At 37.0% G+C, this 27,861-nt stretch overlaps 2 protein-coding genes across 2 annotated transcripts; one reads left to right on the top strand and one right to left on the bottom strand.

The window, feature by feature from the left end:
- The first annotated feature begins 232 nt into the window (after nt 1-232).
- On the top strand, nt 233-7,976 carry LOC121653483 (E3 ubiquitin-protein ligase RNF14-like). The gene is made up of 7 exons (XM_042007006.1): nt 233-559; nt 1,042-1,172; nt 1,261-1,968; nt 2,267-2,345; nt 2,464-2,664; nt 3,270-3,442; nt 3,537-7,976. Exons 1-7 carry the CDS (start codon nt 406-408, stop codon nt 3,597-3,599), a joined length of 1,509 nt encoding a protein of 502 aa, XP_041862940.1. The 5' UTR covers nt 233-405; the 3' UTR covers nt 3,600-7,976.
- A 5,880-nt stretch (nt 7,977-13,856) lies between these two features.
- On the bottom strand, nt 13,857-26,018 carry zmat3 (zinc finger, matrin-type 3). Its single transcript, XM_042006209.1, has 6 exons — nt 25,898-26,018; nt 19,446-20,188; nt 19,223-19,363; nt 18,640-18,806; nt 18,198-18,301; nt 13,857-15,136 (listed from the first exon to the last, which is right to left on the bottom strand). The coding sequence occupies exons 1-6, from the start codon at nt 26,016-26,018 to the stop codon at nt 14,928-14,930; spliced, it is 1,485 nt and encodes a 494-aa protein (XP_041862143.1). The 3' UTR covers nt 13,857-14,927.
- Nucleotides 26,019-27,861: the final 1,843 nt, after the last annotated feature.

The following is a 27,861-nucleotide window of genomic DNA, read 5'->3' as shown; positions in this document are numbered from 1 at the left end:
ACACACCAGTGGAACATGTTAAACTACTTGTAAATGCTTTAAATACAAACAGATATATATTTTTTTTCTTTTATCCGTTACTGACATGATCAACGACCTGGCTGGCCAAAGTTCACTGTTAACAGTAGCACTTTAAACTGTGTTTGCTCTCTCTTGTTGTTCCCTGTATAGTCCGCACATTATAGGTACATGAGTCACCAGAGGGACGGGCTCACATGGATAAGGAAGCTGGCTGAAGTCACGGTGAAGAGCGACTATTTAGACGAGCTTTTTTATATTGTAGTATAAACTGCAATTTATTTATTTATTTGTGTGTATATATATATATTTTTTTTAAGTAGAACTAATCCAGATAGCCAGTGTAAAGAGGACGAGAAGTGTGTTGTAGTGTCTGGGATTGGAGGAATGAATACAGACTTGGAGGAGCAGGATGACGAGCTACTCGCGATGCAAAGTATCTTTGGTTCGGAGGAGTTCTTCCGGGAAGAGTCGAAGTCTGCAGGGGAAATCCGAGTGTCCGTGGAGCTTCCTGCTGGCTACAATGTGGCTCTGAAAGACGGTAAAGATAAGACGATACCTAAATACACAGCGAAATATGGCATTTCATATCACACCTAATGTATTATTTGTAAGCGCACAGCATGATGTAATCTTTTTTCAACAATGGTAATACTAGATGGATGCTTAAGGAAACGTTTAAATTAAACCCCCAAAAGCTAAACATAACTTATAAGAGTAACCAAAGTTACATAAAAGATAAAACATAATGCACAGAAAAATTGCCTTATTTCTCTAATATTTAAATGTTCATAGACTAAAATTTTCTTTTATATATATATATATATACGTGTGTGTGCGTGTGTGTGCGTGTGTGTATTCAACCAACCACAGATTTTCAATCTTTACACAGCTTATTCCATCATTATTTTTCCAGTTAAATACCCCCAAGTTATTAAAAAACTAGGTAGTCTAGAAGTATGATTTTTACATCTGAACCCTATGATGAACTTTGGTTAGATTATCTTGTTTTTCTTTCTCTAGGTGAAACAAAGAGGCAATATGACATCTCATTCCTCCCTCCGTTGCTTCTAAACTTTGAACTTCCTGCGGACTACCCTTCCTCCTCCCCTCCCTCCTTCACCCTCACCTGCAGCTGGCTGACTCACGCACAGGTAATCAGTACAGGTAATCAGTCAAAGTCACACAGATTACAGAGTCTGAGGAAAGATTACAGCAGTCTGCTCCACCTTTCTTCCTCAGCTGGTTTCACTGAGTGCTCAGCTTGCTGATCTCTACCAGGCCACTGGAGGCGCTGTGGTGCTGTTCTCCTGGATACAGTTTCTGAGAGAAGATGCCCTGAAGTTTCTGGACATCCATACTCTACTTGAGCTTCCCTCTAATGAAAACAGCACTCTGCAACATAACCAAGACAAGCAAGATGCTGAAGCCTCAGAAGCAAAGGACGATGAACACTCTTCAAAGTCAGAACCCACATCTGACCAGTGCGGTAATGTGTCATCTGGAGAAATTCAGCAAAGTATGCCAATCTCAGAAGGAGACAGCAGAGAAAATGTTTTAAGTAAAGGGGGTGTTTCGGCTTCAGTGTTGCATCCTCCAAGCTCTGTGGGTTCACTAGAGCCAAGTGAACAAGAAGCTGCTTCTTTGCCACTCCATGCCACAGAACTCTCTCCAAACAAAATCTCTTTAACTCCGTCACAAATGCTCATGTCCCAGATTCTGATCCATGATGCAACACAGAAACAGAAAGTGTTTGCCTCCACAGTGTTTGACTGTGGTGTTTGTTACATTGGTTGGCTTGGCTCAGAGTGTGTGCAGCTGTATGAGTGTGGCCACATCTTCTGCCAGGCCTGTCTCAGGGAGTTCTGCAAGGTCCAGATAGCAGAGGGGAACATCAGGAGTGTCACCTGTCCTCAGGCAGGCTGCACTGCAACACCAACACCGTCACAGGTACAGTTAAATTTTTTCTTAATGGAGGAGAAGCACAAAGTGTAAAATCTAACAGCTCAAATATCTTTGTATTTGAAAATAGTTCTTGACCACACTGACATAGTTGCTTCCACAAATATAGAGAAAGCCTATTTATGTTTTTGCAATGGCAAAGACAAACTATTTAATTTTTTATGTACAAACTATACACGCAATTTTTTTAAATTAGGGAATAAAAAAAATCTTGGGCATTTTAAATAACTTGGCTCATCTTTGTCTCTTTCTTGCCTCTTTGTTTATCTGATCTCCTGTTCTCCAGGTAAAGAGTCTCATAGGGGAAGAGCTGTTCAGCAGATATGATCGTCTTCTTCTACAATCTACACTTGACTCCATGTCTGGTTTGTTTTTCTTTTAATACAACATCTTTAATTCCATCTCACTAATGAGAAACTTGTTTAAATGGACACTATTGATAGAAGAATATATTTGTGTTGCATTTTTCTCTCGTCCTCTCAGATGTGACCTACTGTCCCCGGAATTCTTGTGGTTCAGCGGTCATTCTGGAAAAGTCCAGCACTGTAGCACTCTGCTCTGTGTGCAGCTTTGCTTTCTGTGTTGACTGCAAGAAGGCATATCATGGAGCAAGCAAGTGTTATGAAGACAAAATTATTAAACAGAAACATGATGATGGTCTGCAAAACCTGCCACAAACAGACGGTACACAACAAAATATAATATATTCAGAGAGTGACTTGAAACCTTATATATATATATATATATATATATATATATAGAGAGAGAGAGAGAGAGAGAGAGAGAGAGATAGATAGATAGATAGATAGATAGAGAGGGAGAATTCTTGGCAGTCATTTTTAGCCACAATATAAAGAAGCTTGGTTAAAACAAATGAAAACAAATTCATTAGCACTTAAAATATAATAACTGCAATATTCCTGTGTCAAAAATTGCCAAACTAGAAGGACAAAAAATTGAGTTGTCTATGTAATAAAAGCTAAAAAATTGTATTTTCTCTTCTTAAAATAATAATAATAAAAAATTGGTTACTGTAATCCCACAAACCTCTCAGAGTGGATAAAACTCTGAAGGAATATGCTGCTGCAGAAAAGCTGTGCAACTTAGCAGCTCTTTACGCCTGGTAAGCCATACATTTTAAGTAAGGATTTAATTATAATTGTAGAAGAGAAAATTAATCACAATGACCGACAAAAAACACCAAAGGACATATTAAAATGAAATGCTTGGTTTGTGTCGATGCTGTTATGAGTGTCTAATGCAATGCTCTGTTCTCCTGTGTGTCTCAGAGGGGCTTGCAGCTCTTCTAGAGGACTATAACACTGGCAGTAAGCAGAGGCGCCACCTTCTGGAGAGCAGATATGGCCGCAAAATGTTTGTGTCTACGTTAAATTCAACTCTGTCTGAAAGGTGGAAGGCTGATAATACCAAGCCCTGTCCTCACTGCTTTTGCCCAATAGAGGTATTACATTGCATCAATAAAAAAGGTCACATTTCTGTTTTTCTTTATGCCCACTTGCCTTTACTTGTACATAATGTTGTGTTTTGTGTTGCAGAAGGACGGCGGGTGTGACCACATGTATTGCACTCAGTGCAGGCAACCGTTTTACTGGTTCTGACTCTCCAGACTGGATTCTGCATCCAAACTTTACGTTAACAGCCAAGGGAGAAAATGAGACACATTTAGCATGTAATCTTTTAGCACTTGATGACACATATAAAAACTAAACTTATGAAAAATCAAACATTACATACAGATAAAAAAAATATTCACATGAAGTATGCTTTTCAAACAATCACCTCAGCAAAACCTAAAACTGAACGCAATAAACACAATAGTTCATGCTGTATATTTTTCCAGTTAAATTTAGTTAAGTTCAGTTTTTAAAATGGCATTAAATCCCAACTAAAAAATTAAACATAAGTGAAGCAATCTAAGAAAACCAAGCTCTGCGCTTGTTTTGAAATCTGCTGTACTGGAATGTACAACTGTGCCAGCTACTGGACAGTTCTGATTATCATTTTATTCTCTAAAAAACACAATTTTAATTTAATTTGTTTCCTTTTAGTTCTCTTATACTAATGAAGAATGAATAAACAGACGCAGAAGTACATTTTCAATTTTTACTTTCAAGCTTGGTCAAATAATTTTAAATTAGTGAGGCATTACGTCTTCCTCCTCTTTAATTTCTGAAGGCCTTTTTATGGATACTGTGCTTATCTTTGCATCCCTTTTAAGATTGTTTTCTACCTACCCACAACCATAAGAAAAAGAAGGAAAGGAGCCACCAAATATTATTTAAAACAGTAAGAATATAATTTTAAAGACAAGTTCACAGAAAAGGGGTAAAAAAGAAATCTATAGTATTTTATAGGATAGTATTTTAAAGAATTTCTGTTAAATATTGTACTGAATCCTTCCAGTAATTATCCTGTGTGTTGTACTGTGTCACAATCTGCAGATGGCACTAAATAACAAGAATGAGAAATCCATATATATATATATGATTTTAAGCACATTTTAATCAAACAATTATCATAAGACATGTACCTCAATATGACAGAAAGTGAGGTAGATGAAATAAAAAAAAAGGGGGTGGGGGGGGAGGAGGATCAGGACATCCAAATTCAGTTCAATCAAACCCTATGCCAATAAATTTAAACAAAACTATACAAAGTATACACATTCACAAATTTGTAAACAAGTATACATAAACATATCAAATATTTTAGTTGCCCCTTTACTCTTCAGTAGTCTACGTCAGTGGTTCCTCCTTGGGGACCTCCTACATGCAAATACTAAAAAGCCATGGACCCCCATGTCCCACCTCGTGCTGAAACCATGCTTGTTTTTATATTTTCAAAAGTGAGATTCTCACCATAAATATTACATTCTGGCTGAGTCCTGTCCTTCCATAAACCCAAAGTTAAATTAGCAACACAAAACCTTTTTTTCTTAAATAGGGACAATGTGTCTAAAGACATGCATGCCAGGTTAATTGGGGACTCTAAATTTTCCTTAGGAGTGAGTGTGAGCAGGAATGGTTGTTTGTCTCTCTTTGTTGGCCCTTCGATGGACTCGTGACCTGTCCAAGGTACCCTGCCTCTCACCTGCTAAATGCTGGGTTAGGCTCCAGCTACCCCGCAACCCTTCATTGGACGAAACAGTATAGATAATGTATGGATGGATGGGTGGATGGATGGATGGATGGAGGGACAATGTGTGGATATTAATCACAATGGCTCTGAATGGTGAAGGCCTCGGTGGCCTCATGTGCTCTTTGAGGGACCCCAGGACCCCACTGGTCTAGGTCACTAGGAAGTTCCAAAAACTGGGAAAATAACAATAATCATAACAGTCTAGATAATAATAATAATAATAATAATAAAAGGAAAACAAAACAAAAGCTAAAAAAGCTAAAGCTAAAAGCTAATAAAGAAAATGGATATGATAAATACAATAGTGTAAGATGATATCCAAAAATAAATAAATTAATTAAAACCTAAGAGAAAAAAAAAACATTATAAATGAAAAATTGCAGTCTGGCATCAGGGTCTGTCTAGTATTTCTAGCTATGCATCATGGAGAAACAATCACTTCCACATTATCAGAAAAAGAGGAGGATGTTGCCTTTGCTTCATAGGATCTGTTCCTGCATAGCGGCCAAAAGCATTTCATTTAACTACTTCATTTAAACTTCTTAAAGTGTGGAGATGATGATTTCCATTTTAACAATATATTTTGCCTTATTTTTTCTGCAACTATACCTGCTTTAAGAATCTTTGATAGTCAGGAAAGGTCTTTGTTCTGTCATCAACCAAAAACTGTCAGTTTATAGTCTGCTGTCAATTATAGTCATTAGTAATTATTTATATAATTAATATTGCACTTAAGTTGTTTAGAAAACCAGTTGAAGATATTTTTCCAATAGCTATACAAAGTGGAAATAAATATGCTAATGATCCGAATTACCACGCCTTTCACACTTCAGAGACACTGAATCGTATATTCTACTAAGTTTGGTTTAAAAATAATGAATCCTGTGCAAGACTTTGTGCATGAGTCTGGATATATTTAAAAGTGATGTTTTAGATAAGCATTGATTCAAAACTCCAAAATATTATAGCTAATATTTTTACTGTTTACTAAATACTATAAACTGCATCTATAATAAGTTTTGTTGTAGAGCACTTAAATGACCTTATAGTAATTTAAAATTTAAGTTAAAATAACTTTGTAAATGAGGAGAAAGGTTGCTTCCTACATACAGCCACTCGTATCAAAAAGCTGTAGAAACTGCAGTTTGTACACATTGGTTCCACTTAAATCAGCAGCTTACAGGTAGCTATTTTTTCTACGGTAGACTCCCATATTGACTTCCTGTTTTTGGTAACTCGACTGCCCTTCCTCTGCTGCTCTGTCAAAACACTGGAACAAAGATCTCTCCTTAAATATCCCCAGGGTGCCTCAGATATTATAGGAAGTCCACAGCTGTCTCTCATAGTAAGTCAGTGAGCTCGTGTTCCTGTGTCTCTTCCAGGAAAGATCCATTTTCCACACTGGGGTCGTCACTTCCTCAGAAATGTCCAAACAACTGTTTGCCTTACTGACCTGCAGTGCACTAAAGGACCTAAAGGACTGAAACTAGGACTGGACATAGATTTGTATCAGTCAAGCCTCTTTGTGGTTCATGTGAAGCAGAACATACATAGGAAAAAGCACAGAGGGATTAATGATATGAGAACAAACATGCTTAGAAGGTATACAGGACCACTGCACAGACTAAAACTGACAGGTTCAAACAGCATTATCAGAAAGACTGCATGAGAGTAAATGATGCAATAAATTAATATATCCTCTTCTCCTAAATATAACACTTTTACTCACTTAGTGTTCAGTCTCATTTCTATTCAGAGTGCACCACATGACAGCTTTTAAATGGATACCCCAGAGAGAATGCAGCTGTTTCTATTGTATTTATACTCGATGGTAAACCTTGTGTCTGTTATGTGGGGGCCATGCAAGAACTGTCAGAAATATCCAATATTTAGCTGAAATGCACTGGAATAGAAACTGCTCATGCTGTTCAACCCTATGGAAGAAAAACTGGAGCCACCTTTTAAGGTGCCTTACCAGGTGCCATCATATTATTGCAATGACTGGCAATAATACCCCCCTCACTATAGAGATCAAGATTTCAGGCTTTTTCTTTAATAAATATTTATTTTCTTTCACTTTAAAAAGCATACTGCTCTGATAAAAGTCCAAGCTAGCTAGATAGCTAGCTAGATTGAACCACAATAAATAATATATAATAATAATAAATAAAACAGAATAAATAATACATAATAGTACAATAAATAATATAAATAATAAAACATCCCTGTAGTGAAGTGGTATGATTATATCATGACTGATATAAATAAAATTTTTGGACAGAAACATTGCAGAGCTGCATTATGACATTAATTTAGGATTAAATAAGATATGATTTTTTTGATGCCTTTGACTGATGACAAGTCAATGTGGAGATGACCTCTAAACTTACAACAAAACATGGTGGAGGTCTTATTAAAAATGTATGGCTACTTTGAAGATCAGAATAAAGAGCAAAATGTATCTCACAGCATTAAAAACCATTAAGACCAAGAATTCAGATCTTCCATCTCCTTGACCCGATGCTCATATTTACCTGGATAAATCATGGTTTTCCTGGCAAAGATTAAGAGATACTTACACAACAATGGCTGTCATGTTGCAGAAAGTTCTCCCATTAAATGTTAGTGATATGTGTTTGAGGTTATTTTTTTTATTTGTATTGATTCATTTAAAATAAAATACAAATAATTAACAAATAATAAAAAAAAAAAACCTCAAAGCAGAAATCCAATTTGTTGTGTCTTACTAAAAACTAATAATTCATAGTTGAGGCCAGTGTATTACATTTCAGGCCATCTGTTTATATTTCCTGTTGACAGATACACAGTCTAGCACTGTTTTCAGGGCAGAAGTAATATAAAAAATAATGAATGCAGTCTGCTTATCAGTACAGTGAAAACAAGGCTCTGGAGAGCATGTTTTTCATGTGAGCCAATAACATTGTTGGCTAATATAACGTACATTTCCCCCTGGAGTGGTATGAGCCAAGCAATGGAGGAGAACAGCTGAGATGCTCATTCACTGTAATAATCATCAAAACACCGTTCAGTTTCATCTGCACATTTATTCATCTGCCAGAAAACATACACACACAGCCTCAGAAATCAGAGCATCCATTGTTCAGGCATCCATCGGTTTGTCAGTGGTGTGTTGGCAACATTATTCAGAGGCACTGAAAGTGTGCTGAGGTTTTCACAGAGATCACAGGAGTATATGCTCTCCCACATGGGTGCTGCTAGAAAATTCAGGGCCCCTAAAGGGTAAACGGAGGTTCTAAATTCTGACAGTATACAAAGACTGACTCAGTCTGTACATCAGGATTAATGTGAGGCAAATGTGAGCTAGCCAGTTAAATCATTTAAAACAGTCCATCTGAAATGAGCAGAAAAAACACAATATATGTTGACAAAGCAGACATATTAGGATTTATGTATAATCCCTTTGTTTGATCAGTACAATTCACTATATGTCAGTGCCGTAAATGTGGAATCAGGAGATGATTAGTATAGCTTGAATAATGATAGTAAACATGGAGATGACTAAAAATGGGGATCAAGTAAGTCCTTCTCCTGCGTCTTTTTAAAATTCTACCCAATTTAGCATATTTAAACGTTTCCTGTCTAAACAGAAGCAAAGAGAGACCCTGAAGAACTCAGGCTGCTATAATTGGTCAGCCCTCATGGCCTGAGGCGGCACTGCCCACCATTCTGCATGAGATACTCTGAAATTCAAGATTCAAGAGTTTTACTGGAGAGAAAATCGGTGCATGCTCATCGGCAACAAGGACTTTGGAATTTTATCAAAATCTATTTTATCTACATTGTATAGCACCAAATCAAAAGAAGCAATCTCAGAAGTCTTCATAAAAAGGTTAATACTTTTTATTTCTGTTAGAGAAGCACCTTGAAGGTAGATTTTAATATATTATGAGCTGACTTCTTTTTAGGGCCTCTTGCACAAAGTAAAAATCTTGTGCTTTTCTTGAAAGAGCAAGCATCTTACAGAAACTGATCCCAGGCTCCTCTAAGTTGATAAAAAGCATTTAAAAAACTTTATTTTCAGATGGCAAAAAATTTAAAAAGATTAAAACATTACGACCAACTAGGTCTTCATAGGTCTTTTAGAGATTATGCAATGGATTAGATGGAAATGAGGCTTTTGTGATATTTTGGTGAAATACTGTATTTTATATTTTTTATATTATATTTTAAACAGACCCAGAAGTGCTTCCAAAGCCATTAGTTTCGATTGTAAAGTGACCTAAGGCTTCAAAATTCTTGACTTTGGTTGAATATTTCTGTGAATATAGTTTAGTTTGTAATGTTAAATCAGTTTTTTCCAAAGCGTTTGACCTACATTTTCTAGAAGCCATCCAAAGGAAAGGAAATTACTCTCTGTGGATTTTATGGGAGAAAGCCACCAAATTTTAAGTTACCTTCTAAATCCAAAAATGGTAAAAACAGGTCCTTTGAGAGGCATATGCCTCAGTTTGTAAGCTTTTATGTGTCTAAGTAACTGTTCTTCTGAGTTTTGTACTTAACTATGCTAATCACCTCCTGGATCCATTGCATGAACATAAAAAAATGATCTTCTAAAGGATGTCTATCATTAAAAATGAAAAAGAAATGATAATTTCCCAACAAGTGTTACTTTAGTGTTTCCAGCACAATGTCTGGTAAAATTTAGGTCTTCACTGTTCATCAGAAAGCCTCTTCAGGCCTCACTGGTAATGTGACAGATGAATCATGTCCCCATTTGAGCAATAACTGAGTGTGGATTTCTAATACCTCTGCTTTATCTCATTACAAGTAGAGAAATTATAGCCAACCAGTTGGTATCAAAACCTTTGTGGACTTGAAAATCACACCCGAGTAGTAGCCAAGAAAAGTCTGTCATTTGTTTTGCTTAACGTCAATAATTTTAATGCTACTGCAGTGTGATAAACACATTCTGATATAATGAAGCTGTTTATAATAAAGGTTATCACATTTTTTTAACTCAACCTCATTGTGTTGCTCATCTACCCTGATGTATTCAGTCCAACAGTGCAACATGTAAACACAGAATTGCAGACATGACACACATTCGCAACAGCTTAAACTTCTGACCTTGTAAACATTAAGATTAGACTTTTTTAAAGAGGTAAATGATGACAAAAACATAGCAAATCTTCACTTGAACCTCACAATATATGGTAGAATACTTTTCTTTATAAATATTCAGTGCAAAAATGGTAATTTCTTCCAGCATCTTTCTGTAGATTTATCACAGCACACAGACAACCATCCGCTCGTATACATATCATCACTTTCTTAAACAGCATTCTCATATTTTCACTCATTATGAAAAACGTCTCAGCAGTTATGACGTATTACTTTACTCATGCACTAAATAAACCAGATACAATCTATATGGTGCAATATGGATAAAGTGTTTTTCATTTACAACAAAGAAGTTCAGCTTTTATAAATTATGCTACTGAAACACATCAGCTTTTAGATTAAAGGATTAGTTATTAGGAGGAAAACATAAAGACAAGAATACAGAATAAAATAGATGAAAAGGTACCTCATGTGTTTGAACTCTTAAAAAATCAACGAGCTTTTCAGAAAGCATCTGTACAATGTAATCAATTGCAAAGACCACAAAGGAAGAAAAAAAAATGTGTGTTGAACCAAATAACAACTAAATGCTTTGGAGACTTTATTAAATCTGACAAATTATGGACCAATTAATAAAAAATAAATATATACTGAATCTTATGTAAGTCCTCTGACATTATTCCATATGAAATCATAACTAATTTTACATGGATTTCCAATCAATAAAATATTTTTCACTGTGTAACCTGTGATATATAGACACTGTTGTCATTTATAAAGAAAAATCATATGATGTTCTTAATGCGCTCACACACATTGTTTTTTATGTAAGCACACACACAGGCTTAAAACTGATGAGTCACGCAAAACAACCCTGGATATCTGGATCCTACATGTCACATAAAATCATGTCTGCATTTCTTCTATTTTTGTTCTTTTTCCCCCTCATACAACATGGAATAATTTTGTAAATTATTATTTATTTATTGAAATGCATTGGTACATTAACTTGTTAGGGGGCTCTTTGGGCAAAAAATTCCTAATAGGACCTTTCCGACCACCATCACTCACCTCCAAACCATGTGCCAGAATTTTTTTTATATGTAACTATGCTCTGAGTAAAAGCAACTCAGATTTATATCTCAATTCCTATCTTTAAGACAGAATGTCCACTCTTATTATCATGTCATCAGAGCAGACATCACAAACTGGTCTTCTACGAGAAGCTATGGTAACAACGTAGACCAGGATATAAGCCTGCTTTTGTTAATAGCTGAAATTACAGAAATGTTGAGTAGCCAGAATATCTGCACAGAGACGGGGAGAAAGTCTGGATACCTGCTTTACAAATCAAACTCTCTCTCTTTTTTAAGATCTTTAACTTTTACTGTTCAGATCTCTTGATACAACCTGCTTATGCCAAAACACATTCAGCCTGGCTCTCTGATTATTATCCTGTATTATAACCTAATGCAATGAGAACTTGTCTGCCTCTTCCCATAGTAGCTGCTTAAATTCCTCTAAAACAAACCAGTGCTGCACAGTGTGCTTTATTTTGACACAGATCAGAGTATTTTGTGGCCTCTTTGGTTAAATGTTATATAACTAACAGTAGCTACAACCTGTAATAAGGGGTATTAAATAGACTCAGTTAAAAAAAAAAAAAAAACTTCTATAACAGTATAAGATGCAATTATTACATTGTGCAGAAATAATAGCTTTCTAAGTACTGTCTCACGTGGATGGCTTGTTAATTTCCTGTGATCCCATCATTCCCACCATTCCTCTGCTTTTTATTATTTCCTACACTTTCTGAGGGTGTTCAATAGCTGCATTGGAGTGTGACTCTCATTTTCAATCCAGGATTCTGTCATCACAATAAAAGGTTATGCTACCAGTGCTTTTATGAAAGACAAAAGCATGTTATTTCTAGGAGGAGGAGGAGAAGGAGGAGGAGGAGAGCTATTACCAGCTGCAACTCTAATGTGAAAACTCCTTGATTAGCTGGGTCCCTGCCACAGCTTTGCTTGGAGCTCTGCTTCCATTTGCTAGTCATTGTTCCTTTTGATTAAACTGCACGGCTAGTATATACAGATAAACAGCTGAGCATTTTATATTTTGCCCTCTGATTGTCTCTGCCTACCTCGTGTGTTTTAATCCCCCACCAACGCCACAGTACTTTGTCCTTACGGTTTTCCCGAGTGCCCTCGTTTGTATGTGTGGTCAGGTGTGAGTGTTTTTGTAGAGACTAATAAAAGCTGTGAGCAGCAACCAAGCAAAAAAAAAAACAAAAAACAAAACAAACAAACAAAAAAAAAAAAACCAGGATGTGGCTTTCATTTCACTTTCCCACAAATATAATCATGTGACTGATCAGGACTAATCATTCCAAATTGTATGTGCATAATTGTTGTTTTGCAAGAAAAAGAAATGAAAAAGCTCATTTAAAATAAGGGATTTTCTATTTTAAATCTACCTCTGTAATACTCTCCAGGATAAATATCCTCATTGTCATTATGAAAAATCATTGTGACTTTTACAAAATTAGAAATTTTTGGCATTAATAAAATATTTTTCCTCATCAGTCTACAAGACAAGAATTTTGTATACGAAGCAATAAATATGTAAATTTTTTACCCTGTCATTAAACCCAGTGAACATCATAGGTGAACACAGGTACAATAACCACTTTTTGTCATTTAGTATGACTGGAAATTTTAAATACTCTGTAACTGCACTACATTCAGCTCAGTACCACTTAAGTAGAAAGAAAAAATAAATTCACAGAGAATGAAAATCTGATTTGATTCCAATTACGTAACTGGTCTTTAGGGCTAAACACATAAAACCAGCTGGGCCTGGATCACATGAAAATGAGAGCAAACACAAAACAGATCTGTCTGCAAATCCAGATACAGTCCATTCACCCCTCTGCTGCTGTGTCAAACTGCAATAAAACCTGATTATGTTCCCTGTGAGAATCAAGGTTGATAATGAGAATAAAACTGCTCATCTAACTTCCAGAAATATTCAGGAGCACTGCAATTTGCAAATTAATTTAAAGTTAAATGCTTTCGCCTGAACATATCGCTCTAGGAAAACATTTCTTCCTGTTTGGCTGACAAAAAATCAGTAGGTACCTGGATCAAAAATAGTTTGAGCTTAAGAGGCAGTCTCTCCTAGCTAAAAATGAAGAAACTAGCATCAATTAACTACACTGTAATGATACCAGAGGTACTTGACTAATAAGTAAAAGTGGTGTGAATGGCCTACAGTGAAATCCACATGTAAACATACACAGCAGATAAGTAGACATTCAGTCAGTGCACACACGGCATGAGATTCCTGATCATTATTAAAATTATTATTAGAATTTAAATTATTTAAGTAGCTAACATTAACTAAAGAACCAGTTGGAATCTTTTTTATGACCATATTTACATCTATGATGTGTTTTATGATTTGATAATACAAGAAGAAAGATGATAATATATATACACACACATAAAACACCATGCCACTGGTTTTAAATATACCAAAAAATTGCCAAACTGGCTCATAAGAGCTTTAGCCGAAATCCCCCAAATGGCTGTAATAAGGCTAGCCAGGGCTTAGCCTTTAGACTGAAATTTAACCAAAGGACTGATCAGACGTCAGCTGACACTTCAATTCAAGTAACACTATTAGAGTAGATGAAGTTTATTGTGCTTTGCTTTTTTTAAGTCAGCAAGTAGTGCATTGAATTTTATTACCTCTGGTATGTTGCTGAATTTGCTCCTCTGTGTCATTTGTGACACTGCAGTTAAAAAAATGGCCCTGCTGCAAGGTCTGTGCAAAATAGCTGTACTTATGATTCATATACAAGAATTAAAAAATTAACCTAAATTTAAAATGTTTTTCTTTGTCCTGATTGTTTTCCCAAAACGTCATGACCTAGTGTTTCCATGATTTTACTTCTACCCCCAGCATTTCTGTATTTTTCATTCTCTCTTGCTGCTTGAATTTTCTGCATACCTCTTTCTTCTTCCTTGAGTATATTTTTTCCTGCAATTTGTTTTCATGCAATTATACTCCGAGTCAGAATGAATCCTGCTCAAAGTTTTGGTGAAGAGTAAACCAGAAAAGAAAATATAGTGGGTTAAAAAAAATAGGAAAAAGTAATCCTGTTCATTATAAAATAACATGACATATGTTTCCCTTTTCTTTCTGAGCTGTGTTAAAAATATTTTCTTGATGTGGCGCCCTGACTTAGTCCTGATATTCAGACTGAATTTCAGTGATGGTAAACAGCTCAAATCCAATTATATTTTTCTGTGTTCGAGCAGATGGGACAGGCAGAGCTGGCCTGCTTGTCAGAAGGAACTTGGGGTTCAGCGTCTTGCCCAAGGACACTTTGATATATAGACAGGAGGAGCTGGAGATCAAACTGTCAACCATGAACTTAGCAGACAACCTAATTTACCATTTGAGCTACAGCCATTGATTAATATATGCTCCTGTCAAGATTTAATGTGTAATTCGTATATCAACTGAATTGCAACAAGATCTGGTGGCTGTTTGGGAAAATGGCTCTCACTAAATATGCCCCTTAAAACATGAGCAAGTGTTTGCATTCACTGCCCTGTGTGCTTTAACTCACTATCTAGTCTGGCTTGGATCTGTCTTTCTCTCCCCTCTAGTGTTTCTTAGCTGTAGCCGAGGTTTTCCATTTCGTGGCGGTATCTTAACTCCGACACTTTGGCTTTGTGCTGCTTGCTCTCCAGGTGCTGCCTGAAGTCCGTCTCCTGCTCAGCACCACAGTTGCACATGGAGCAGTAAAACTGTCCGCTGGGAGTCACACACATGGCCAAATCCCTGGGGATGCGCTGTCTTGGCCTGGGGTTGTAGTATGGCCCTGGGTGGGGGCAGGGGAGAGAGATGATGGACAAGAGAGAAGTCAGTATTAGCTACACATTAGGAGGGTAATTTACATAGGATTTATCTGTCATGATGGCATGAAGGACACAGCCATGCAAAGCAGAAGATAGATAAAGATGTAGAGTGAAAAATGATATTTTTTTAACAGACACAATCCTGTTGTTCTCTGCCTGATTTATGACTTATGACTGAGTGAATGGTTTCCACAGTGATTAAATTGATTAGCCAGATAAATTGGCATTTCACATTTTTACAAAACATGGATACCTAATCTAAAAAATACACAAAAGTTGTCCTTATCATTGTGGAAAACCACTTTTTTTTTGCCTCTGACACCTTATGTTCTGTCTCTTGCCACTCAAATACACACAAAACTACAGCTGCATCAACATTCCCATGACATGATTCTGTCAGCAAAATGTTTATTTTAATTTCGACTTAAATGGTGATTGTGAAAATTTATATCTCCTAAACATGAGGATGTTAATATCTAAATATGACCTTTTTCTTTTGTTATATGTAAAAATATATGGCCAAAGTGCAGCGTCTCAGAGCCAAGTCTGTGCCTGTAGTAGAATTTTGGCATTTTTCCTTGGTAATTGTTGTTTATCAGAAGGACCATACGAAGAACATTTAAAAACTTACAATTTTATTTTGGGGACCCTGTTAATAGGTTTATAAGCTTGAATGTTCAAAATACATATTACTTATATTATACAAGACCTCCTGACATTCTTTATTTTCTCAAGAGGTCATGTATTTTGACCACTGACTCTTTACCTGATTGCTATGAAAGCAATGGTTTTGACTAAGGCTGCATAGCTATTAGGTAGCGGCTTCCAAGTAATAAAATTACTCTGCCTTAAATGGAACTACTTGATCATTAAAGTAGAGTTGGGAATTCAATCAGGTATAAAACTAGAGATTTAGATCATAAACTAGCAAAATGTGTAACGTATTGAGTAAAAGGCAGTTTTTTTATTATATTATTTTATTATATACATATAAATAAACTGGCATATTTTAGTAAGCATTTGCCCCCTGATGTTTTTTAGATAGATTGCAGGTGTGAAGCAGCTTTGCATGGGCTTCATGTTTCAGACCCTGCAGACCAGGCAACATGGTCCATGTTTTACATATTGCACTTGTAAAAGGAAACTGACAATTTTTTGGCTACAAGTCATGCAAAGTGTTTTATGGTGAGAGGGGATAAGGGAAAAAAACCCAAAAAAAACAAAAAACAAAAAACCACAGTAACCGGAAACAACATTTCAGACTGTTAAAGACAGGGGTGTCCAGCTTCGGTCCTTGAGGGCTACAATTCTGCAGGTTTTAGATTAATCCCTGCTCCAACACTCCTGACTCAAATTAATGAGTCATTGTGCAGAAGTTCATAGGCTGTTGAATCCAGTTAATTTGTGTTAGGTGTGTTGGAGCAGGGAAAATTTGAAAACCTGTAGGACAGTGGCCCTTGAGGACAGACTTTGCACACCCCTGGTTTAAGAGCAGTATCCTCCAAGGAGGAGAATAACCCCAAGTTATGTAACACATTGAGGAAAAAGGGGGAAAGCAAATGAAGTACAAAATGTCCTGTTAAAAGTGGATTAATCCAGCTGTTGTTGTTGAACGTGTTCTGAGACCCACCAAAAACTGATTAAGAAAACAGACCATATCAATCATGACCTGATAACATCAAGGTAAATCACAGAGCAAAGAGAATTTTTGGTTTGTTTCTGTGTGTGCAAAAGAAAAGAGGATTGAGAGAGATTAAAAAAAAGACAGTGAGAATGCAACTGCAGGCAAGAGGCCAGCTATTTTTGGGCTTGTCCATCAAAAAAAAAAAAAAAAAAAAATCTCATGACATCAGCAGAATTTTATGGTGGGGGAGGGTGTGTGGCTGACAGGGAATTTACTTTGCCATAGGATTTATCCTTTTTAATCTTCAGCTGCAGTGTTAATTTTTTTCTGTTTTCACAGATACAGGTCAAAGGTGAAAGCAGACACTGATACACAAGCCATGAAAATGTGACAAAATTTTTTTTCAAAAAGTGGTTACCAAGTATTCCAAAATGTTAGAAATCACCATAGAAAAATCAAATGATTTAGATGAAAAAGACCAAAACTGACAAAATAATCTCTCAATTTTCTACCGAGTCGGCTACAGCCATAAAATAGCCACTGATGATGTGCCAAATATAAACAGTAAACTGTTTTTTTTTTCTTCATGAAACTCGTGAAAATGTTTGAATAGAAAATTTTGATGTGTAATAGGTTTGTTGAGTGTTATCCAGTTTCCTTCACTGACTTACATCAGCAGATTAAAAAGTGGCTTTTTCCTCTTTTTGCCCCAAGGGCGTTCACTAACGCAAAGTCAGCTATGGGAGCATAGCATGACATTCTGCACAGCAAAACTGATTCCACATATGTAGGCCTGCACACAAAGGGATGTTTAATGGGTGTATCACATATTATACCAGGAAAAAATTCATTCTGAGCAGCAAACAAAATGGTGGAGAGTGTGTGAAAAGAAGTAAATGTTGTTGACTAAATAACCAAGTGTCCTCTGACAGAGGCTTCTTCATTTTCTTTTTTTTTCATTCACTTCTTTATTGAGTTTTCAAAAAGCAAAAAAAAAATAAAAAATAAAAAATAAAAAAATAAAAAGACAAAAATAATACATGGCTTCTTCATTTTCATAAAACAAGAATGACTAGTTATATTTTTTATTCATATTGCAATAACATAATTTCCCTTTAGGGATGAAAAAAGCAGGATTCAATACAATAAAAATGTCATCAGTAAAACAGGAATAGTCGACAGTTTTCTTTGAAAACTCCATTGTTGTGTTTTTTTTTTTTTTTGCTTCTGTGTGCATTTGTGCTTGTGTTCACATTTTTGTCTGCTAGCAAAGTTTCCCTTACAAAACAAATCCTGATAGATCGGTTTAATACCTGAAGAAGTTCCAGTTTGAGTCTCATATTCAACATAATGTGAATGGAAATTAAATTAGGTGTGTTCTCATTTTAATACGTTTATACCTGGCATGGCAGCAGCCATCTGTGGGCTTCTGCGGTTTTTCACCAGTCGGTATTCACTGCCATCTTTTCGGTTTCTTCGAATAGCTGCTTCATTGTTGCTTTCCCTGTAACAAGCAGAGACAACATCACATCAGTTTGGACCATATTGTTTTATGTGATATACAGTATGTTTAATCAATGACTTGTTAAAGCTCATTTAAAACTAATGCACAAATAATTAAACTATCTGATGAAAAAAATATTTCTTGTTTAAGTCTCTAATATACATTTTTATATATATAAAAAATATACTGAAATATCTTTTTTGCTGCATTTAAATGTAATCACTGTCATGAACGTCCAGATTGGCACTGAATAGATTTGCAAGATGCATGCCTGCATAAACCTGAATAAGAAGGAAGCCTGTTGCAAATACAGCAAATATTTCTCTGGCCAAACCCACATGTTATTGGAGTTCTGCTGGGCCTCAGCCAGTCGTAGCTTCTTGGCATGGTTCTTGCCCTGGTAGTGAGCCTGTGCAACTGCTAGTGAACTGAAGGAGGCATCGCACAATTTACAATAGTCGTTCTCTGTCGCCAAGATGACCCGAGGTGCCCCTTTATACAGTGCCTGCGGATATGGGACAAAACAGTACCGTGTTTGTGCTGAGAAGAGTTAGGGAGTAAACACTGAGAAAGCAGCAGAAATGTCAAGCACCACAGAGTTTTCTCAGCCTGATTTTTAACAACAAAAAAAGTATTTGTGTAATTAGTTGTCATCTCTTTAGGTATTTATTTGAGGATTTATTTCAGATTTAAGAAAATGTGGATTAAAAATATACACAACAGCTTATTGATGGTTTAAAAGTGCAGAGAGAAGGATGTGAGTTTCAGCTGTTGAGTGACACTGCAGTTTCCTTTCTACCGTCTCAGAGGAAACAACCTCTATCAGCACAGTGATCACCCCGGCAGCAGTACACCCACGTCCTCAGCTAAAACTGTAACAATCAGGTAAGTCAGAGCTGTGAAGCTGAGGTTGGGCCTCACCTGCCTGCCTACATCACTGTCACCAGATCCTGAGCTAACAGCTGTCTGGCCAGCCCCCTCAAGGACTTCAGGGATCCTGATGGCTGGGGGCTGTTGACTACCAGCGTAGAAATTTCTTAGCTTTTTACTGTGATTCTTTCCCTTAACAGAAAGAGACAAAATGTTGTTTATGCATCTTAATATTTTATGTGTTGAATATATCTGAATATGAATTTCAGCTGACCTGGTAGTGAGCCTGTGCCTGCTGAGCAGAGTTGAGTGTAACGTTGCAGAGTTTACAGTAGAGTGGTTTACACAATTCTTCTAGCCCCAGAGAGTCCTCCTGATCCTCCATCCCCAGAGAGGAGCCCTCATCCTGGGGCTGCTCACTTGCTGGAGCTGCTTGACCTGGAAGAGGACCACAGATGAGGCTGGAAACTGGGGCTGGGGCAAGGGAAGGTCCTGGGGGCCTTTGAGGCATCTGTGACAGGTCAAGACCTGGCGCAGGAGGTGAAGACAAAGGACTGGGAGGAAGGGGAAGTCGGCCAGCTCCAGGTGTCACTACAGGTGGGGGCATCAGTGCCTGGGTAGGGTTCAGATGTAGAGGCCCCAGTGGCTGTGTGAGGTCCATGGTGGGAGGTATTATTGCTTGTGTTGGATCTACAGGCGGGGGCCCCAAAGTATGTGCCATTGGTGGAGGCCCCAGCGGTTGAGTTGGAGGCAATGGTGGGGGAGCTAAGGTATGTGTTGGTGTAATAAGAGGTGGTCGTAATGTATGAGTAGCAGCTATGTGAGGAGGCCCTAGAGTCTGGGCAGGAGCCATAGTTGGAGGCCCAATTGCCTGAGCACGAGCTACAAGAGGAGAGACAAGAGGCTGCGTAGGAGCCATCGGTGGAGGTCCCAAGTGATGCAGAGAGTCCATGTGTTGGAATGGCTGCTGGGGATGGCTGAAGAGACTTAAAGGAGGCTTCAGAATGGTTTCTGGACCTGTGAGAATCAGAGGACAGGTAATGATTCAAAGTCAGTTGGACTCTGTAATAATGAATACAGTTTTTGACAGCTTAGCAGTTTTTCAATACATGTGTGGACTTTTGGAAAAGAAGATTATTTATATAGGGCATTTCATTCATACAGGCAATTCAATTGTTAAGAAGGGTGTAAAGAAATCATAATAAAATATATAAAATCATATAAAATAACCAAATTAAAATGAGTGAAAGCAAACATCAGTCCAGATAATTTAACCATTATGGTGCAGATTTCATACATAGACATGAGAAAATGTTTTTTATCCTTGATTTAAAAATGTCTACATTTGGTGAAAGTTTAATCTCCGCTGAAAGTTTGTTCCACTTTGCAGCATAATAGTTAAATGCTGCTTCTCCATGTTTAGTCTGGACTCTGGTCTGGACTGGCTGACCTGTGCCCCTGGAGACCCCTATTTTTTTTTTTTTCTTTATTCCCTATTCTATAATTCTCTGAACATTACACAGATGTATTCTGGGCCTAAATTGTTCTGTGATTTGTAAACTAACTGTAGGACCTTAAATCTACTCTGCAACTGACTGGAAACCGGTAAAAAGATGTTTAAACTGGTGTGATGTGTTCAGATCTCTTAGTCCTGGTTAAAACTCGAGCAGCAGCGTTCTGGATGAGCTGGATGAGCTGCAGCTGTTTACAGCTCTTTTTTTGGAAAGTCCAGTTAAACCATTACAGCAATCCAGTTGACTGGGGATAAATGCATGGATGGGTTTATCTTGGTAATGTTGGAGATATAACATTTAATTCAGTTGATATTTTTGAGTTAATAAAAAGTTACCTTGGTGACAGCTTTGATGTGGCGGCTGAAAGTCAGATCTGAGTTTATTGACGCACCAAAGTTAACAACTCTGTTGTTGATTTTAGGAGTTTGAGTCTCAAGGTGTGTACCAATGCTAACTCTGATCTCTTTGTTACCAAAGAGAATAATCAAAATTTTACTTCATTTCAAGGTAATCAACGACAATTTAAGAGAACATCTAATCATTTTAAACTCTACTTTTGGAGCACTTTTGTTTATACCAAAAATATTTAATCATCTCTTGTGTACCGTCATGAAATTATGTAGTGAATAGTTCCAAGATAATTTATCCTGATGATTAAGGGGGTTATTTTTATTTTCTTTTAGAACCACAATAAAGTTGTGCTTTTACCAAAAGACTCTCAGAAGGCTTTTTTTTTTTTCCATAAAATCGTGTTTCTCTCTGGATTATTTGTGCTAAATTAATTGAATTTCAGCGAATGTTAAAGAAATGTGACTGTAAACTGAGATGATAAACAGAGTGAACTTTGTACTCTATATACATTAGCATCTTCTGCTGATGCGGATGTTATCATGTAGCTCTTAGCACTGCAGCACCTAAGTGCAGCTTTGTAAAGTGGATACAGTAGCTGTAATCTTTATCTGGTTTAGCATAAAAAACACACACACAGAGGAAAATATCAAGGCTTTGTGCAAAGATTTATTCTACCAATATTCAACATGTCAGAAAAAGGAATTTTTAAAGGTTCAGCCAAATGTGTAATGTACTTCATCATGATATTGAATAGAACTGAAACTGCAGCCAAACTGCATGGAAACTGGAGATTATCATTCAATGTAGAGATATGGCAGGTCTGTCTAAAAGCAAAGAATCAAATAGAGTGCATTTTACATATTAGTTAATGTTACACAGCTGTCAGTGACTAGATGCAAACACAATGCAATGTTAACTGGATTAGAAAATTAATTCATGTGTCATACTTTAGATATCGTCTATAAACATATGTACAGTGATTAAGGACAGCATGGATTTCTTGAAGCCCTGAAGCAGGAGAGATGTAAAGAGATGGATGAACAGAAACACATTCTCGGACAGTAGAGCTTCACACTCCAGTGGGCATCACCAAGATCTGGCTGAGCCTGCAGTGCCTGCAGTCATGCATGCAGGACATTACATATACACACACACACACATAAGGACAGTGACAATGAAATCCTCGCAGCCTGGAGTAAGACTGCTTGGATAAGCTGATACTGAGTAGTAGTGTGTGAGTATGTTCATGTACAGTGACCTTTATGAAACACAGGAAGAAAAAAGCCTGAAATTAGAAATGGCCCTGTGTTGACTTGTGTGTGTTGTGTGGTCTGATGGTCCACTGTCTGTGTGCACGGGCATGTGTGTGCACAACCAGACATATTGTCCGGTCAGTAGTAAGCCAACCGCTGTGTCAAAACTCACTTTGCTAGAAGCTTTCATCTGGAATCCAATTGGACACCCCAATAGCAGTGAATCATAGACCCAAAATAACACCTTGGGGTGTTTGTGTTTCCGACTGCTATTCACTGTCAGTTTGTCTGTCCAATGTCCAGCTGCCTGTCTGTCACCTTGTCTGGCTGATCTCAGTAGAAAGGTATGCTGGACAACACACTGACCTTACTATTAGCCATATCAACTGCAAGATGATCCCAGCAGATGTCTGGTGCCAGTGAAGTAAGGTTATGTGGCAGTTGGATATAATTAAATTTCACTACTTATTGGGATCGCACATGCTTTTTTTATATCTTGCACATGGATGGTTTCACATTCCTGTTTTTGGAGTACCTTATTAGGACGTATTCTTAGTCATCCACAGGGAGCCTCAACAGTGATTTATTTGTATTAAACACAAAAGGGTTAATATTGGCCACTGTGGGTGGATAGTTATAGAGAGGCAGTTCCTCAAGCTTCATTAACCAAGAGTGCACTGCAGAAACATCAAAACAAGTGGGAGATTTAAGATCAAAGATATAGAAAAAATCCCAGGAAATTGTGGTTTGGATGTTGCACTGATCCTAAAAAAATGGAGTACACAAACACTGTAGAAGTTAAAAAGTTAAAGGAGTTCACAAAAGCTATTACAAAGATTAATTTTGTGCTTTAAACCTTATGCAGTCCCCAGTCCCCAACTGCTCACAGTTTTTTTTTCCAGCAGCAGCCTCATCAGAAACCCTGACTGAGAGAGCAACATCTCAGAAACCCTACTGCAACACAGATTTTTTGCTTGATCCCTTAATTAAATCAGCATATACAAACACATACAGACAACATTAGTAGGTGTCCAGCTAGCTGGACTTCATTTTCTCTATATCATCTTCAGTGCAAGATGAGCTGGTGAGCATTGCTCTAAAGTCTTATTTTATTGTGTTGACTTTTTGATGACCTGCTCTCTTTCTCTCTTGAGAACCGCCTCGTATATTCAAAATAACTTTACACTTTGATATCATGTAGTTGATACTGTGTCTAAAAACAAAATAGAAGTCAGACAGGGTCAACAGAGACAGCCATTTTTACTGTGAAGGCCTTTGAATCTCATTTTACATTTTCAACTAAATTAATGTAAATTGACAAATTCTTTAAGAGTAGCTTTCTATCAGTCTGCTAGTGTCTTACTACTACATTCAATACTGAGTCTTTATTTGCATGTAGTTGCAGCTTCTGTCTGATTTTCTCAGCAGTTTACACACTCTATCCAGCTTAACTTGCAAACCCTAAAGACCCATAAAACATGATCATCTGTTACAGCCCTTGTTGCCAGAGTTTTTATATAAATGAAGGCCTCGAGTTAGAGGAAACAGCTATGAGGAGGAAACCTGAAATCTGTCTCATGAATGCTATACTCAATAACTACTGGCTATGTGTGTGCAACCTGTAAAAATGTGGACCAAAAGTCATTGATAAATACAGTATTTCCCAATATCATAGTACTCAGCATTCCTATTAGAGCAAATATTGTGAGCAGATTGCATCTTTATTGATAGTATTTGCTGGCTTGCTTCAAGTGTTGGTTTTTCCATCCTTTCTAAACTTAAATAGTGTAGGAAGACAAAACTATCCTTTTATCCTTTGCTTCCTTTGGCATCCTATAGATTTAATGTCTGCTAGATAGGTCAAGGTTAGCTTCCTCCTCTCCTTGGAGACCAGGATCCGTGGCCACATTGTGCAATTTAAAAGCTGCAGAACATATTCACATGATACTACTCCGGACCTTGCTGCAAAGTCAATAAATAAATAAATAAATGAAATTAATGGTTTAGGAGTGAACAAAATCACTTTTGTGAGTCAAAATAAATTTTATGCAATATTAACCCAAAGCTCAAGGAGGCAAGTCATCAGTATATTCACAACACTATATTATCTGCCTCATATTTAGTTTGATATTGTCCTAAAAGAGCTGGAAAAAACTAACTTGATTTTAGATTAGAGGTCATTCATGAATCAGACAGTTGTCAGATGTTTTTGGGTTTGACATAAGAGTTTGTAATCTGCTGCTTGAGAGAAAAGAAACAAAACACTCTTCTCTTGAAGCCTTTTAATTTCATGGCCTCCACAGAGAATTTTTAAATGGGGCAAGTGTTCGTTTTCTCTTGAGTTTCTCTAGCCGTACTGTGTTGTGTCACATCAATTATGGAGCGATGAGAAGCACATGCTTCCTGCACTTATTCCATCTGCTTCGCTGGACATTGGACAAGAGCAATTCACAGCAAAAAACAAATATACTTCACTGCATTTGCAATTCACTCACTGTACCACTGAAGCAAAGCCTAAAGCTTCTACTCTTATATTTAAATAGTCCTTTTATCGCTCCTCTCTTAAATCTTTTAGTGAGGAGATCATGTTAAGAGTTTTCTAAAAGGTGTTAAAGTGAGAGCTATTCCCCTTTAATGACTCTAAACACTAGTTACCTACCCTATACTGCTGCTTTTAATATATTGATTATAATCCATTCCTCACTTACAAACCATTTCTCGTAATCTTCCTTCTGAAGGGTTAGATGTCTTGCGGGAAAACAAGACCATATATATTTATAGTTTTCTACTGATTATTATGTATTTCCTTTAAGTGATTTAACATTTAGGCTGTGGCTAAAACTGAAACTGATTAAACTAATAAAAAAATAAATAAATAAATTTGAAAAGATAAATTCAAGCTATGTTGAAAAGTTACACTGCTTGAGGGACTATTGGATCAGAATATGGTTTATTTTCAGATGACTGTGTCATTAATAAGATTGCAGAAGGGTTTATTCAAGATGACAGAAAAATCTGAATGAAGTTGACAAACGACAAGTCAGTGTAATGAAATTCAAACTACAAAGTGGATTGCTCAGTTTGGTGTTGTAAATCATGATTCCTAGCCTTCCTGCCAGCCACTTTGCAGGCGGATGAAGAAACACTTTCTGTATAATTGCCACATGACATCGTCAGCTGTGCAGATCAAGCAGTGCAAAGGGTGCATCAACGATTTCTCCACTTGTTCTGACCACTTGACTGACTGGCTTCTATGCTTGAGGGGAAAAAAGGACATTGCATTGAAGCTGTTTCATATTACAGTCAGACATCAAACCAAGAGTATCCTAGAGCATGACATACAGGGCTCTCCTGCAGTGCAAGAGACCATCAGACTATATCGACAGCCAGATATTGCATCGCTGCATCTGTGCTGAACAGAATGGTGGCTGGTGCACCCCACAACATGACATTGTGGTATGACTGCACCAGGGCAACCCCTCCTGGCACCAACCTTCCTCCGTACCATCTGCAATTGTCTCGCGTCAGATTTTCTCAATCCTTGCACACTAACGCATGACACTCCTGACAGTCAAAGGGAAGCTCCCGGATGGCAAACCTCTTCTTACCTGGCAAACGTGCAAGATAATGGCTGCTGTCACCGTAGCTGACAGGCGGCGAAGTGTAGTTTCTGCAGTATTCTGCACTCTGGTAGTATGCTGCATCCCCGCTCCTGAGCTGCAACGCCATCATCACAGGAACATCCCTCTGCCAACTTCTCTCCAGAAACCGGGCGGTCAGACAGGATGACAGTCCCTACTAACGCACAGACACCAAGGCTTTTACCGGAGGGGAGACATCCGGAGGAGAGCAAAACCCAGAAGGTAAGAGACTTTGAGAATGCCTATTAATCGCCAGCTTGTAAACGTATTGCGTTTTTATGTTCACATGGAACACCGACAAAGATCTTGGTATTCGTGAGATCAGATTTTTAAACTGTTGAATACTGTCAGGGTTTCATCGGCATCCCTTTCCTCGTTGGTACAGTCCATTTCCGATGCCACTGCTGCTTCTTTGCATGGGTGGCAATAATGATATAATTTATAAAGATGTTACACCTTTGTGGTTTACTCAGAACACCCGAGTTGGCAGTCTGAGTCAAATCTGAATAATAGAGCAGCTGACAAATAACATATAACATATAAACAATACAGTCACTAGAAAAGTATTAATAATAGTAATGCCATAATAATAATAATAATAATAATAATAATAAAACAACTGTTATTTGATAATACATTTTACATTTCTGAAATATAAATCATGTTCAAACCTACTAATGTGGTTCAAAGTTCCAGAGAAAATAAAACAACAAATTGGGCTTATATGTATCAGTATACTAACTTTCATAATGTTTTAAGCATGGGTGAATTACAAAATATCAGGCTCCTGGGCATGGATTTATAAAAGCCCTCACTTTGCTCTACCAAAGGTCAAGAACCCCAAGCTTAAAGAGACACAAAACAACCGCAAATCATACCAAAACTACACATGGTAGCAACGTTTTGTTTCTAATTGTGCATCTAAGAGGTATTTTGCAAAATTTCCTGAAACTCTGTGATCTTTTCAAATCTTTTTTGTGTCCAATTTTCACAATTTTGTTTCTCATTTGGGTATTTGGAAATATCTTTGTAGGTGTGTTGTTACCCAGTTTTGATTACTTTTGCCTTTGTTTTTTTCTTGACACATTCCCCTTGTGTCATTGTGGTTCTTTTATGACTATTCCTAACCATTATCTTCATTTTGTGTATTACAACCCTGTCTTTATGATGTTTAAAACCCATAAAAGTAAATCACAATTGGTTCAAAAGTTACAGCTTTTCCATCTGTTTCACTTGCATAATTTATCGCATTTTGGTGCAAACCTGAGATCTTTACATTACTGGTACTGTTGCTACTGTAAACTATTAAAATATATATATATGGCCAACTTATTGCCAAAAGGAACAGCAACATTTTACTCAATTGGATGTTAGGCCTTGTTGTCAGTTGTCAAAGCTCTGAAGAACTCACTCAAGAACATTAACAATCCATAAAACATTTCAAATTATGAGACCTCCTGCTGGCAACACACAGCCTTGAACATTTCCATATTTATAACAGCTTATATTAAACATAAAATGTTTTGAAATTAGGCAACATCCCATATAAACCGCCTTCACCTACAAGTGCAAAATGTCTCAAGGGAAATACCTTCAAAACATATAAGAATTATTTGAAAACATTCCCGTATTACTCTGTTTACAATTAAAAATAATGTTCAAATCCTGGTTAGTGCGCCTGGTATTGTTTTCATTCTATAGTCACATTCTGCACAATTTTATCTTACTTCCCTTGGATCCCTTACTTTTTATACCCTACTCCTAGCATTTATTTGCTTACTTATTTATGCTTTTATGTGTTTTCCTATGTGTTCATGTATTTTCAATAATCAGTGTTTCATTATAGACTTAGGATAGCATCCTCCCTATTCCTACCCAGCTCCTGTTTCTGTCCTCACTATTTCTATGAATTTGTGTTGGGTTTTTAATAA

Source organism: Melanotaenia boesemani, chromosome 14, assembly GCF_017639745.1.
Source record: "Melanotaenia boesemani isolate fMelBoe1 chromosome 14, fMelBoe1.pri, whole genome shotgun sequence".
Lineage (NCBI taxonomy): Eukaryota > Metazoa > Chordata > Actinopteri > Atheriniformes > Melanotaeniidae > Melanotaenia > Melanotaenia boesemani.
The sequence above is the reverse complement of the archived record's forward strand: the minus strand, read 5'-3'. Positions and strand labels throughout refer to the sequence as shown.

Coding starts and splice junctions, on each gene's coding strand:
- zmat3 (XM_042006209.1), bottom strand. CDS start 26,018: ATGGCGTTGCAGCTCAGGAGCGGGGATGCAGCATACTACCAGAGTGCA. Junction 20,189..25,897: donor TTATCTTGCACGTTTGCCAG/GTAAGAAGAGGT, acceptor TGATTCTCACAG/GTCCAGAAACCATTCTGAAG. Junction 15,137..18,197: donor GATGGCTGCTGCCATGCCAG/GTATAAACGTAT, acceptor GCCCCCACCCAG/GGCCATACTACAACCCCAGG.
- LOC121653483 (XM_042007006.1), top strand. CDS start 406: ATGAATACAGACTTGGAGGAGCAGGATGACGAGCTACTCGCGATGCAA. Junction 1,969..2,266: donor CAACACCAACACCGTCACAG/GTACAGTTAAAT, acceptor CCTGTTCTCCAG/GTAAAGAGTCTCATAGGGGA. Junction 3,443..3,536: donor ACTGCTTTTGCCCAATAGAG/GTATTACATTGC, acceptor TTTGTGTTGCAG/AAGGACGGCGGGTGTGACCA.